Source organism: Cryptomeria japonica, chromosome 7 (assembly GCF_030272615.1).
Source record: "Cryptomeria japonica chromosome 7, Sugi_1.0, whole genome shotgun sequence".
Lineage (NCBI taxonomy): Eukaryota > Viridiplantae > Streptophyta > Pinopsida > Cupressales > Cupressaceae > Cryptomeria > Cryptomeria japonica.
The window spans coordinates 395,239,044-395,254,531 of record NC_081411.1 but is presented as its reverse complement, the minus strand read 5'-3'; the positions used below and the strand labels follow the sequence as shown (position 1 = coordinate 395,254,531).

General features: G+C 36.5%; 1 protein-coding gene across 2 annotated transcripts in view; it reads left to right on the top strand.

The window, feature by feature from the left end:
* LOC131033989 (protein NETWORKED 1D) overlaps nt 1-14,621 on the top strand; it is a 28,758-nt gene extending 14,137 nt beyond the window's left edge. For both annotated transcript variants that reach the window (XM_057965311.2, XM_057965310.2), the window contains exons 3-4: nt 7,373-12,099; nt 12,304-14,621. In XM_057965311.2, coding sequence (XP_057821294.2) covers nt 7,373-12,099; nt 12,304-14,208 — 6,632 coding nt within the window. In that variant the 3' untranslated portion in view covers nt 14,209-14,621. The remainder of the gene's footprint in view (nt 1-7,372; nt 12,100-12,303) is intronic.
* Nucleotides 14,622-15,488: the final 867 nt, after the last annotated feature.

The following is a 15,488-nucleotide window of genomic DNA, read 5'->3' as shown; positions in this document are numbered from 1 at the left end:
CTGATGTTTAATATTGGTCCACTCATCCATGACAATAGAGCAACCTGTCCTCATCCAAGTCTACCTCATGTCTTCCATCTCTAAATTCACCTTCAAATATTTTCTGTCAATGAGGGCAGTGCATAATTTATATTTTCTAGTGGGTAAATGGGGGACTAACAAAAAATGCATCTTTGAACATATGTTTGAAATAAAGAGTATGTGCCACATAAAATAGGATGGAATGAGTAAAGAGAAAATTGGCAATGGAAGACACTATTTCTTGTGCTTGCATATTGGACATACCTGCAACAATCCTTGCCTTTGTGCTATTGTTAATCTTTCTCTTTCCTTTCTTAGAAACAACACGAGTACTATTAGCAACCATGGAAGGCATAGCTGATTGTGCAATTGTGCGAGCTCTATCCTTAGACCTTGCTTCTCCCTCCACAAACAATCTATTAACCTCTTCTTCTCAGCTATCTTTATATTTGGACAAACATTAACCCCTTGTTTTGTAATGCCCAAGAGGTGACTATATACTTCGGTGTCACTCCTATAAAAATATTTGTTGCAAATATGACACAACTACACTCTACTACCCCTTGATTTTCTTTTTGTCTTTGTCTAGAGCTATCACAAATTGGAGAAGAGTTTTAGAAGGTTTGAAAGGGCCTTTTGCATGAGGTTTCAAGAGGGTGGAAGGACACTAAAACAGGTTATAAATTATGTTATTCCGAGTTTCCGGGACGGGGATCGTAGGGGATGGGGGTATGCATTTCTGCGACGGTGATTTTTTTTGTCAATTTTGGGGACGGCAAAGGGGACGGCTATATAAAAATAGGGAAAATTAAAATATATAGGGAAATCTAAAATATTCATATGAGAACATGCACATATACATTATAGAACCTTAACATATAAGAACCAGCAGAGTTCTTATGGCAAATTTGTGCTAAGTTGATAGTCAAAGTCAAATATCTAATAGAATTTATTCTCAAAAATCATTGCCTATATGCAGAAGTTATGGGGATGTCCCCTGTCCCCTGGACGGGGATGCCTGAAAAAAATACCAGGGACACATCCCTGGGTAATATAGGAACTGTCTATATGCAGAAGTTATGGGGATGTCCCCTAGGAGTTCCCTGTCCCCAGGAGAGGGATGCCTGAAAAAAATACCAGGTGCGCGTCCCTGGGTAACAGAGGAACTTATAATGTAGGCTGTTCTTCATCCACACCACTCCCACACCTTGATAAAATCCCCAATTGAGCCTTAAATTCTTATATTTGTTTCTTCTATGTCATGTTCACTATTGTCATTACTGCTGTCCATTTTGTTTTGTGAGAAAGAAAAGAACCCAAGTACAAACTGAATATAGATAAAAAAAGAAGAAGAAAATTTTCTTTTGTTGGAACTTCGAAAATAATTAGAAAAAAAGAAAAGAAACGTACTCGAACCTTTGCTGCTGCCCTACTTCCCACTTCTCCTTAGTGCTCACTGCTTACTAATGCTTCACTTTGCTTCCCCAGTTTTCATACATCAATCTACACCTTGCTCTTCACAATATTTTTTTTTGGGTATGTAAATAAGGTTTGGAATGGAAGAAAGAGCTATCTTTTGCTCTTTTCGGTCTAAATGTGGCGTGGGGGCCATAAAACAAGATAATAAATTAAATTTCAATTCAACCTGGGCTCTTTTTTTCTCATATTTTGATTTTTTGGCATAGGCATGATCTGCTATCTTCAATTGTTGTTTCTGTTTCCTATGCATTTCAGAAATGTTTATGTTTGAATTTGAGGGTCAGGGGATGCTGGGGGAGATTTGCGAGGCATCCCTTGAACATTGACAATACAGGTACGTGTTCAAAAGGGCAGGTGCCATGTCCTTGGGGAACATAGAGAAAATGCAGTTGTGTGTAAACCAAATCTATCCTGAGAGGTATGTTAGTGGAATTAAAGTTTGCCAATTTCTTAAGGAGTTAATATAATATCAAAATTGAAGATTTGTATATTATATCTCTTGAATTTTTTTCTTTCCACAAGTGTCGATTTAATCCTATTTACAACCAACATATACCAACTATTATGCAATATTTAATCTATCACAACATAAGCTCCCTAACACTGCGATTTGTAGTTATCAATGACTTAAATACCACAATGGAAAACTTTGGGATATTTAAAAGAAGAATTTAGTTTGCTATAGTTAGTGTTGGAGGTAAAGAGCATCATATACAAGCCTTACACAATTAATGAAGTAAGTGACATTTCTAATCTATGTTCTAGTCCATTTCCAAATTCTGTTAGAAAATCCAATTCATGTTATAACCTATATCATGTTATCCATTCCGGGAAAATACTAGGGTAATAGAATAACAAAAAAATTGTTGAGAAAACTAAGTACACATTTTTTGTTAGTTGCTTTTGGTGTAAATCTTGACATGTTGGCCCTCATTCATGTTGTGAAGGACATCAATAGAGTGTTTGGTCTACCTCTTGTGGCAACCTTATGTTATCTTTGATTAAAATATAATGATTTGTAAATAGGGAGGATATTCCTCACTTTGTCAGTAGCAAATGGATGTACAATGAAATGAACTAAAAAAATACTCTCAATATGGACTCTTAACGACTTAAAATGAATGTCAAGAAAACAAAGACAAGTGTATATCAAGAAAAACACATTTATCGTCCCAACATGTGGAAATAACAGATAAAAACATATACATTAGACTGGTAAACACAATAACTTTTGGAGAAAACCCTACATGGGTGAAAAGTTCCAGCTCTGGAGTGTAAATAGTCCCTTGTTCAACAATTGAAAGGCTGATTACAGATGTTTACAATATCACCACAACATCCATGAGCTCGCACAACTTTCCAGCTCTCAACACACCTGCAAGTATTCACCATGAAAAGGCTAGCTACAACACACTTCAATAGTCAAAGAACAGACAAACTCACTTCACAATGAGTGCTAACCCCACTAATTTCATGGAGAAGCAAAATATCACCTCCCTTGAGTCTCTCATACATGGAAAATGGAAACCAAATGGAAACTGAGAAAAGATGAAACTGTAAAAACTCTTCAAAAGTCATGTTCTGGCTACTCTGCGATGAGATTGCCAACTCTGCTATGGGCCAAAGGCACATTTGCTGGGCTTTGGACATGTTCTTCACCTGTTGAAAGCAATGGATTCACCAAAACAGTTTTCTGGGTTGTTTTGGAGTCTGCAACTTCTTCCCAAAAATTTCTAGAGATGTCCCACTCCCTACCCGATCATTTTCAGCCAACATAATGGACCTCTTTTGCAACATGACCCATCAAGAAGTGTCAAACTCTGTCTTCTAGCTCTGTTCCAATCATAGCAGCAAAAATTGTTTGGTGAAAAAATCAGCAGACTAAAAGTATAAGATTTTTTGAAAAAAAGGGGAAAAAAACAGATTAAAAAAAACATAAAAAAATATAGAAAAATGACAAAGTACTTTTAAAAAATAAAATTTAAGAGCATTTCCTTAGCATAGATATATAGAGAGCAAATAAAATAGAGTTTAACGCATGAATTGTAGAAAATAGGATTTTGTTTTTTATATTCATATCGCTAATTACATTGCATTGCACAAAGCATACTTCATAGTGCATAAATAATTAGATGGTTACACTTGATAAAATTTCAATTACAATATAGCTCGTACAGAGTCGACCTATAAACTAATTACAAAGTTCCAAAAAATCAAACATAGCCAATGACTATTGCTACTACTTTAAAACCTCTCCTAAGTTGTTCAGCCTCATGACTATTATAGTTCTCACGCTCAAGAAAATCATTAGAAAGATAGTTTTCCTTTGTTTAGCAGACATCATAAATTACAAAATGGGAATCAAGTTATCAGTTGGTTCGTATTTGTGATTTAATAGTACTTGCAATTTCTAGAATGGTGTGAAAGTGAACCATATTAGGAGTGTGAAAGGGAAATTATATGACAAAGGAAGCGATTGCAGAGTTCAACTTAAAAGGTTTTGAATCGAATAGCCCAGGATAGATTAATAGAAAGTGCTTTTGAAACAGGATCTTACATCTCAAAAGACCATATATAATATCTAAATGTTCTCATTGATAACTATTTTAGCAGATTTGTAAAATAGTAAAGGCTGTGTTGAGTATGATTCTGCATTATATAATAAAGACGTGCTAGTACAAAAGAAGAGAGTAACTATTTGAGACACAATTTTAGCTATTACTATTCAAGTAAATTTTTCTTGATTTTGCGTATAAGTGGATGATGGAGTTAATTCTAGCCTATTAGTTGTCATAGTTCCATTTGCCCAGCCTACTACATCCTCAATATAGCCTGAAATATGATATGCCCTGTAGGTACTTTTGAGAAGTATGATGATGCTGTACACCTCAAGAAGATCACTGTACAGTTTAGTGTCTGCTTTGTTGTATGACCAAGTGCTTCCTTCATCACATGCCCTACCTACCAGTATCTTGAATGCATTTACTGCACTTAGCTTGTTGTAGGGGTACATACTTATTCAGTAGTATGGTTTGCACATACTCAACTGATTTTATTACCATGAAGGCAGGTGGAAATTGAGGGAAGCTCTTCTCATAGCAGGAACAACCTAACTTTGCACATCCATTTTTTCATAAATTTGACAGAGGCTCATATAAGCGTTATGAGGTTGGTTGGCCTTGTGAGCTTCGCAATATGGGGTTGTCTTGTTGTGGGATAACAAGGTTTGAAATATGGAATCACAAATGATAATGGTTGATGATAAAAGGTTCATTCCTATGCCAAAGACAACAAATGAGGTTGGTTGGTCTTGTAAGCTTGCATATAGGCAAGCAAGAATGACAATGTAGGTCACTGACATTGAGTGAGGAATATTTAGTGGACAAATATGAGAAAGTAGTGAGCAAGGGAAAGCTTGGCTTGCAGGTAGGCAGTCTACAAAGTCAGGTTTGGAATGACTCACATTAGAAAGGGATGGCTCTTGGCTTCAAATGGTCTGTTATCAGTCACAAGAGCTCCTAAGAGAGAGACAAAAGACATTCTTGGGATTATAGACTCTGTTGGATGAAAGACAGGTGAAAATTATGCACAAATCTTTGAGACACCGGAATCTGAAAATGGCCTTTCAAAATCTGTAATGTCAACTAAGTAACCTAAAAAGACAAAGGACTGTGAGGAGGACCCATTGAATGACTTTGATACCAAGTTGACATTTGACATGTAATCATTTAAAGCTCCCTAGATTCAATTGTGCCTAAGAAAACAACCTTCTACCCTATAAAGCAGACTGATACACAACTTAGGAAGCAAAAGAAATTGCAGTAGAAGAATGACTATTCTATTCAAAACACAATTTCCTACCACACATTAAAAGAAATATATTAGAAGGCTACCCATGGTCTATATGTAACAATTGAGGGGAGGTGAGCTAGGATAGCGTGAACACATATAGCTTGACGGAGAAATGGTGGCTTGCTATGTGTAAATTGCACACATGAGGTGCTAAATAAACAGTGTGACTTCATCTGTAGAACTACCAAATTCACCGTATGCAGATTTACCAAATTGACCCATTTGCACACCGACCAAATCAATACATGCAAATCCAAACCTTAGTTTACAGCACCTAGGTTGAGATAAGCAAGTTGAGCCTGTCTTAAAGAATTAAGCTCACCCAAGTTAAAGCATGAAATTATGTTCGGTATCTTTGTTGATTTCTGAAATATGCAGTCTTTTAGTGCATGCCATCAATATTTGTTCTTCCTGGCCCTTCAAAGATAACTTTCAAGCTTGGACACCACACCCTTTTCTAGATACTGAATGACCTCTCACTCTTGTACATCTTTCTTTGGGTTTCCATTCACAGAAATTGCATTTATATTATGGTTTAGCCCCAATGATTCAAGCCCTAACTTGCGTTGAAGTTAAAAACTTAACCATTGACAACCTTGTTTCCATAGACACACTTAGTTGGGTTGCAGCGTGGCAACATTTGAGCCCCAATTCTCACCAGCAGAAAAATAGATTCAGTCAGCAGTATTGAATGTCTGGTCACTTGGAAGTGTAACAGTTGGGTTTTTTCCTTGATTTTATGGCAAACAAGAAAATACTTCTTTGTTCTAAAATGCCAAAAGGGACTCCTCCGTCCAAACTCTATAACTTTACTTGATTCCTTCTACATGAGCTAATATTGCCATCTCCTAAAACTTTGCACAGATCAATAGATGAATCATACACAATTATTAATGTAAAAGACTTGCACAACAACAAACTTCACCCAAAACACATTCAGGTGAGAGCATGCATTGAAGTGAGTTTAAGAGTCTTTCAGGTCTGGCTAAGACCAAGGCTGTAGATTGTGATAAAAATATATCTTGGATCACGTCCTGTACTAAGCAAGGCTTGGTTTCTGCAATCATATCATGAGACTGAAACCAAAGGGATAAACTTGAAAAATATATATAAGGTAAAGTGAAGGCAAGCTTTTGTTCGCAAAGGAAGTTCTAATGTGCCAAGATGCATGTTGGGTAGGCTGGGAACTAAAAATGAACTTTAAGGCCTTGCTGGGGATTTAGTTTCTGCATCTATCATAGAAGAGTATCTTATATATAAAAGGCCCTTATTCTCTGTCTATATGTGCTTTTAATCCCTAGGAACTAACTGGCTGTTGCTGATAGTGTGCTTCAAGGTCAGCTTTTTTTACTGGATATAAACTATTTGAAATTCAAAATCATCATAAGCATAAGCTTTGGGATCTTTACCATATAATTCAGGTTTCTCTCAGTCCATCATAGATTATAGCTGTCACCCTGTCTCTTATACGGTTTTTAGAAATCTGCACTGATTGCTGCCCTATTAGAAAAGGCCATCACATGAAGCATAGTAGGCCCTAAAGGATAGGTTTAAGAAAATGTATAATATGTTAAAGAAAACAAAAGGAAAAGACAACATGAATTTTCTCAAGTAAACATCTTGAAACTATAAATATCCTATATAAAATTTTCCCATATAGGGCAAATTGAATAAAGAAATTGAATTTGATCAAGGTCGCAGAGAGTGGGTCAATGCAGACAACACTCCCCGAAAAAGGAACATTTCATTTGTATCGCCGAGGAAGATAAAATGTGTTTTCTTTTTTATTTTCATTATCATTTGGTGTTTTTTTCTACTATGATATTATGGATTGTTTTCCTGCATATTTGTACAAAGGCAACAACACTATTAGATCTCATTATGGTTAAGCTTGACATCATCGTGTACCATATTATTTATCACTGATGTGTAGAAATTGCAAATATCTATACAATTCAGAATGAAAGCAAATAATATCCAATTTGATATTTTGTAAATAATGTTTTCGTACTGCCCCTAGATATGGATGCCAATGTCAAAGCCATGTTGAAGCTCATAGAAGAGGATGCCGATTCATTTGCCAAGCGGGCAGAAATGTATTACAAAAAACGACCAGAGCTTGTGCATCTGGTTGAAGAGTTTTATAGAGCATATCGTGCTTTAGCAGAAAGGTATGATCATATTTCTGGGGAGCTGCGGCAAGTGCATTATACTATTGCAGAGGCATTTCCAAACCAAATGCAGCATGTAATGCATGGAGACTTTCCTCAAGCATCTAGCTTGGAATGGGCAAGTGATCAATCTTTTGAAAGTCCACTAAAAACAAAGAGTGTATTTGATACTGATGAAATGATTAAAAGTGATGGTCAGAAAGTGGATTCTCCTTTTCAGGTGCATAATAAGGCCATATCTTCTCCTAATGCAACAGAGGATGCAAGTGAAGTAGCAAAAATACAGGGATTGAAGCAGGTGATTGATATAATCAAAGAATACAAGGCCCTAGAGAAAAGGATATTGCAGTTGCAAGAGGAGTTGAATAATGTCCAAATAGAGAAGCAGAAAATGAAAGAAGATTCATTGTCTCAAGTCAAACAAATCAATTCTCTTGAGGAACAATTATTCTCTTTGAAGAAGCAAAACAAAGAGCTTGACGATGAAGGGCAGGCACTAAGACTCAAACTAGAAATTGAAAGCAAGCAACATCAAAATCTTCAAACAGAAATGCAAAATTTAAAAGCAGGATCACAGAACACAAACCAGGGGAGCACAGAAAAAGGAATTCAGTCTGCAGATTTCTATGAACAAAATGGAGATAGAAATGATAAAAAGCATAACGTTAAAGATGAGCTTAATGAGTTGCAACAAGAGAACACAAGGCTTAGTGAACTGGTTATGAAGGGTGTTCAGCGGCTGGAAAAGGCAGAAGAAGAAACTCAAAATCTTCAACAGGCTCTTTCAGAATTACATGAAGAGAAAGAGAATTTGATTCTTAAGCGCCAAAATGATCTCATTCTTTTCCAGACATCTAAAAATAAAGAAAAGGATTTGCAGGTTAGATTGGTTCTCTTACAAGAAGAAAATAATAGGATTAAAGATGAGCTATCAGCTGGAGCTGTGCACTTGAAGATAATGGAAGAGAAGACACGCAACTTAGAAAGTGAGAAGAATGCTGTTCAGTTAGAGAAGGGGCATATAATCCAGAAGACAGGCTTGCTAATAGAAGAATTGACTTCTATGCGCAATGAGGAACAGAAACTTAGAATGAGACTACAAGATGAGACAACTAACAGCAGGAGGATCGATGCAGCCCTGAAAAGCTGTCAACAGGCTTTAAGTCAGTCACAGGAACAGCAAAAATTACTGACAGCAGAGATACAAGTTGGAACCCAGAGGCTTAAAGATGCCAACAGAAAAATTAAATTTCTACAGGGAGAGATTTCAGAGCTACAAAAACAAAATAGCAATATGGCTGAACAAATCTCATCTGGATCAATGTCCATCAAGGATCTAGAAGGGGAAATTTTCAAGATGAAGCAAGAGAAAATTGATTTGTTAAATGCTGTTGCATTTCGTGTGGACCAGAGGAATGCTCTGCAGCAAGAACTGTACTGCTTGCGAGAAGAAAGAAATGATTTGGACAGAAGATTTCAGACAATTGAGAAGCAAATTGAACCATTAGGATTGGACCTGAATAATTTACAGTCTTATTTTGTAAGTCTACAAGAAGACAACCAAAAATTGACAGAGCTTTGCAGAAAATATAATGATGAGAACTCAACAATGTCAACTATTGTAAAACAACGGGAGGAAGAGCTGGTAGAGAGAAAGAAAGCCATAGAAGATCTGGTGTCAGTCCACACACTAGAGATAGAGAAACTTAAAGATGACATGAAGAATCTGCATCTCTTGTACCAGGATTTGCAGGAAGAGAAGCTTATGCTAACAGCTGAGAGTGAGCAGCAGAAAAACCAGAGGAACGTATTAGAAACACATTTACATGACTTCCAGAAAAGGCATTCTCAACTTGAAAGAGAAAACTTGGAGCTGGAGGAGAAGTTGAAAAACTTATTGGGAAATGTCGAACACCTTCGTGAGCAACTGCATGTTTTCCAAAGTGAGAAAGAAAAAGCTGATTGTGACATCACAGCATGTCATAGTCAAATAAGTAATTTGGAAAAACAGGTTTCCCTATTGCAAGCAGATGGAAATGATTTGAGGACTAAAATACAAGAAGAAACTGGAAAACAGGAAAAAATTCAAATTGAGATGGGGAAGTTAAAGCAATTACTAGATCAAATGGAAGAGAGGAATACAGCACTATCAGATGAATGCCAAAAACATATTGGAGAATTTATGGCTGTAGAAGAAAGGATGACAAAAGTAGAAAGGGAACTACACGTACAAAACATGGAAAATGTTTCCTTGGTGGATAACCTTTCTTTGAAAGTGAAATTTAACAAAGAACTGAAACTACAGATTCAGAAACTTCAGAACTTACTTCTTGTACCTGATATTGAGGGGTGGCAAGAGGAAGATGCACACATACAAAGCATGCAGCTGTTTGATAATATTATAAAAAAAGTCAAAATCATTCAAACAGATCTTTTGTGTGTTGAAGAAGCAAACAAGAGACTTTCCACTGTTGTAGCAGCAATGAGTATACATGTAGAACAGTTGAAAACAGATGTATCTGTTATGCAATCAGAAAAACATTCCCTTGAAGAAGAGGCCGCAATCAGTTCTCAGAACTTAGAAAAGTTGCAAAAGGATCTTTTAATTTCAGAACATGCAGCAGATAGTCTAAGAATACAATTGCAAGTCACTGAAGAGAGAGGCAGAAATCTAGAAGAAGAAACAAGGAATTTGCAATACGCTTTAATGAGTTCTGAAAATGCAAAGTTGGTGTTGCAAAATGAACATCACAGAACTCTACAAAATTACGATTCTGTCAAAGCACACCTTGCAGAATTACAAGGCAGATTTTGTGTTGGTGAAAAAGAAACCCAGATGTTTCTCACTGAAGTCCTGACACAAATAAGTTTAATAACTATCCTAGAAAGTAATCTTGGTGAAAGGGATGAGAAAATACAGCAATTGATTGAACGGTTACAGAAGTTAGATGAAGAAAAAAAAGAGCTAGAAAACGAGGTGCAAACAGGTTCAAGAAAATCACAAATGTTAGAAGTTGAGATGAATCACCTTCAGAAAACCGTACAAAGCTTTGAGGCTGACAAGAGACATGCAGATGCATTGCAGAGTGAATTTAATCTTCTCAGTGCAAAGTTTGAACAGATGAATCATCAAGTAGAAACTGATAGTTACTTAATAAAAGAAAAGGATAAAGTGCTTGATGAATTAAGGCAGCGACAGCAAGCTGTTGAGGAAGAAAATGCATTATTGGCAGCAGATTTTTTAAGCATGAAGAAGGAACGTGCCATGGATGAAATGACATTGAATAAACTTCAGCTGCAAGTTTCCTTAATGACAGAGGAGATTAACCATCTCAGCGAATCAGAAAGAAATCTAGAAGAAGAATTGAAGAATCTGCAACATTCTTTAGTTAGTTCTCATGATGGGCACTTGTTATTGCAAGATGAACACCAGAGAACTCTACAAGATTACAATGCAATTAAAACACAAATTGATCAATTACAAGGCAGATTTTGTGCTGTTGAACAAGAAAATACATTGTTTGTTGTTGAATTTCTCACACAAATGAATCTTCTTACTATATTGGAGAGTAACATTCTTGAAAGGGATGAGCATGTACAGCAATTGGTTGAAAGTTTAAGCAAGTTGCACAAAGAGAAAATGGAGCTTGAAAGCAAAATGCAAACAGGTGCTAGAAAATCACAAATGCTAGAAACTAAGGTACAGAAACTTCAGGAGGTGATGCAAATATTCCACGAGGAGAAGAGACATGCAGATACATTGCAGAAAGAGTTTAAACTGCTTAATGAAAAGTGTGAGCAAATAAACCTTCAGCGACAAACTGGTAATCACCTGTTGAAAGAAAAGGACAAGATACTTGGTGAGCTAAGGCAGCAGTTGCAAGCTTCTGATGAAGAAAAGATAGCATTATCAAAAGATATGGAAAATGTGAAACAGGAGCATGCCAGAATTCAAATGACTGTGAATGAACTTTCACAGCAAATGTGCTCATTGACAGATGACAATATTCATCTCAAGCAAGAATTATCAGATGCAAACAAAAACAAGACAAAAGCAAAAGAGGAATTGCATGGCATGCAAAGAAAGATCGAGATTCTTAGCAAGAAGTTATTTTCTAGTGAAGTGCAGGAAAAGAAGCTGCAGAGTGATGTTTTATGGCTTAGAGAAGAAGGAGATGAGCTAAGAAGTCAATTGCGAAATCAAACTGAGCAGGCTACTGTATTGGAACTAGATGTAGAGGAAATGTTTGAAGCCCAGCAATCCACCCTGCTAGAGAATGTACTGTTGAAAGATGGAATTCAAAAGATCTATCATGCATGCCAATTACTTCAGGCACAGACAAGGGAGCTTGAAGAAGAGAAGAAGAAACAAGATGCTGAGGCAACAACTCAGGTTGCTTACATAAAATTGCTTGAGCAAAATATTGCTGATCTGGAAACTGGAAAGAACAATGCAGGAGCTAAAGTTGCAACGATATTCAGCCTACTTGGCCCTTTTAAAGAAGATGTATGCATGTTGAAGCAAGAAGTTTTGGATCAAATGAATGCCCTCAAAAAGGACACTCACAAACTTAAGGTAATTTTTATTGCTTTGCAAATATTTAGACATTGTGTTTTATGGTATGACTTGGTGACTCTTTGAGCATACTTTCTCCTTATTAAATAAGAAAAGTTGATTTTCATGCACATTTTCATCTAGCAATGCAACCGAAACAAGGAAAGGATGCACTTCTTGACATATTAAAGGGAAAACTTACTAGATGTTTGAACTGCTTTTCAGGATGATCTGCTGGAGTCACTTGAAGATGCCAGGAGTAAATTGCAAGAAACAAACCTGGAAACATGTGGGGAAAAAGAAAGTCGAGTTTATGGCGTGCAGAAGCTGCAGGCACAGATTGAACATGTTGACACAGAGTATGAAGAGAAAAATCAGACTTTGAAAGATGAATCCCATGGATCTGTTGCAGAAGATTCTGATTTCAATGTCAGGTTAGAGGATCCATTAAATGGGGAAATGCAATTAGAATCAGGAAACAATTCACAAAAAATGGAACTACATGAACACACACAAAATGCTGGTCAACTACAGGAGACAATGATCATTCAGGATGGACAACATCTACAATCGAAAGAGGTGGAGAGCTTAAAGGCCAAGCTTGAGGAAACAAAAAAGCACCAAATGCATGTGTTAAAGCTGCTTGAGTTGGTCATTGGTCCAAAGCCAGGTGGAGTATCATTAGATGTGGAAAGCTGCCAACTTGCAGAAGATAAACTTAAGGAAATCCTCCAAGAAATGCTTTGCTTGAAACATGAAAATGAGAAGCTTAAAGATTATACCTTGCGCCTGTCATGTGAGATTGAAAACTTTGAAGCTGCTTTAGGTTTGAAGTACAAAAAAGGCATCAATGATGGCCCCTCACAATCATACAGTCATAGAAAAAAATTGAACCATAAGACCAAGCGTATTGAAGACAGGAGTTGTATACCTAATGGTTCAATTCAATGGGAGCTAAATAGTGAGGGAGATAAGTATCTGACATTAGAGAAAGGATGTGAAATTGAATATCAAAATGAAGTGTCCTTTGAGAAAGATAAAATGTTGCATGACGAATATGATATAGAGGTCGCAGATTCTTATGCATGCAGAGATAAGGGATTGCTCCCAATGCAGGAGAGTGTTCATGATTTGGACTCCATCACTGGCAAAAATAACACTGTTTTGGAAGATTTTGATCTTTTCCAGGAGAAGCATGCCAGGGTAGAGAATCAAGTTAAGGAACTGAGTGAAAAAGGCAAAGTTATTGATGTCAAGTCTAAAGCAGCACAAGATCTGGCAATGAAGTCAGTAGAGATGCAACCCACAGTAGTAGACATAGAAAAATTGAAAGACAAGATAAAAGGATTGCAGGCTCAATTAAAAATCCTACAGCAGGAGAATATTCAACTTAAAGGTGAGGGTACTAATAGCAAAAAAGTGGATTTTCAAGAGCTTTCCCATAGTAGGAAGGCAGAGTTGTTTGAAGTGGAATCATTGGAATCGCAAGAGGAGAAAGAGGTGGTGGTTGATGAAGTGAAAATCCTGGCACAGACCAATGATATTGGAGAACTTGATATCTTGCAAGAGGAAAACAGAAAATATTGGACCCGGCTTGATTTTGTCAATAAAAAAGTTCAAAGCCTTCAAAATGCCATTCAGGAGTTGCAACAGAGGCTGAAGACTGTCAAGCAGAAGAATAAAAAATTGAAGGATGACAGATGGTATAAGGGATTGGATTATAAGTCTCTCGAAAAACAGTTAAAAGAGCACCAAGGACAGCTCAAGCAGTTGGTAGAACACAACAATAGACTGAGAAAGGATGTCAAATATGTGTTTGCTTGTATTAGTAGAATACAGGATGATAAAAGTGGCCGGGAACATAAATCTGATGAAGAGACTTTAATCAGCTGTCAGCAAAATGCCAGAATATCAGAGAGATTAGAAAGTGGTTCAGAGAAGGCCCGGGTTTTGGAATCAGAGGTTCAAAGGATCCGGCTTACCCTCGTGAGGTTCCAACAACAAGTATTGGATGAAGGACCCAAGATCAGAGTTCCATTACGAACCTTCCTTGTTGGCAGTAACAAGAAGGAACGTCCTCTCAAGAAACCAGCATGTTGTGCCTGCATGCACCCTCCTACTCTCAACTAGACAAGATGTAGGCTGAGGTGTTATCTTAGGGTTGGGGGGTGCCTTCTCAAAACTCTTAGGCTCTACTGCCAAGAAGTTTGTGTTCACAATAACTATAGCCTAGTGGGTGTTTTGTCCATATATAAACTAATCCTCACAGGGAAGGAAAACAATCATCTACAATCTAAGAATCTAGACTAATCAAATCAATTCACACAAATATTTTTTTCTACTGTCAGCTAATTCCTTCCGAGTACTCAAGAGAAGCTAGAATGCAGCTCTAAATGTTCTCTAAATGTTCATATGCAGTTTAGTTAATCAAACATAACTCAAGGATCACATGCCGCACAATGGGTAAGGTCGGTCTCCTTTCAGCACCCTTGCCATGTTTAACTCAATACTCACCAATAATGAGTTCTGTATTTTATGTTGTTGCTCTTTCCAGATTCTGTCAAAGTAAACAACCCATCATACTTACATTACTAAATAGTGTAGCGTTTTTCCCTTTGCAAATGATCTTTAGGTAACTTCAAAATTTCATACATGTTGAAATAACTTTTAGAAGTAGGCATTTTCATATACACATGCCACAACGTAGCCTTCAGATTATGAGATCACCTGGGAATAACAGAATTCTACACTTGACTTTTAAATATTTTTCAAATGTGTATCTGTTTGGCAAATAAATTTTATCCTCCCATTGATTATGATACATGCTTTCTTGGGGTCCTTTACCATTGGTCAACCTCTTTGTTTAGGTGAAGAGCTTCAAATGTTAGTGTTTTCAATCATGCATATGTTTTGTGAAGCTTAAGTCTTTACTTAAATTTACTTTAATTTCATATATTTCAGTTCGCATGCACTAGGAATTGAATAGGTGATCTATTTCATTCACTATCAATTTTATACCACGATCTTTGCTTTTAAATCATACGGCTAGTATCTTTTTAACTTCTGCCATTTTTAATTGTTCATTTATTATACCATCATAGCCAGCTCCATTCCAAATTGATTTGTCTTTTAAAAAGTAAGAGATCTCTGTTTTTAAATAGTTCCTTGTGCAATTGTATTTTTTTTTAATATGGTACTATAATCTTTATTGGTAATTTTTTCATATTTGGGCATCATTTATTATACCATCATAGCCAACTCCATCCAAAATGATTTGTCTTTAAAAAGTAAGAGTTCTCTGTTTTTAAATAGTTCTCAGTGAGTTCTCTGTTTTTAAATAGTTCTCAGTACATGTGTATGATTAGTATGTATATGGTACTATAATCTTTATTGACAAAGTTTTTATGTAT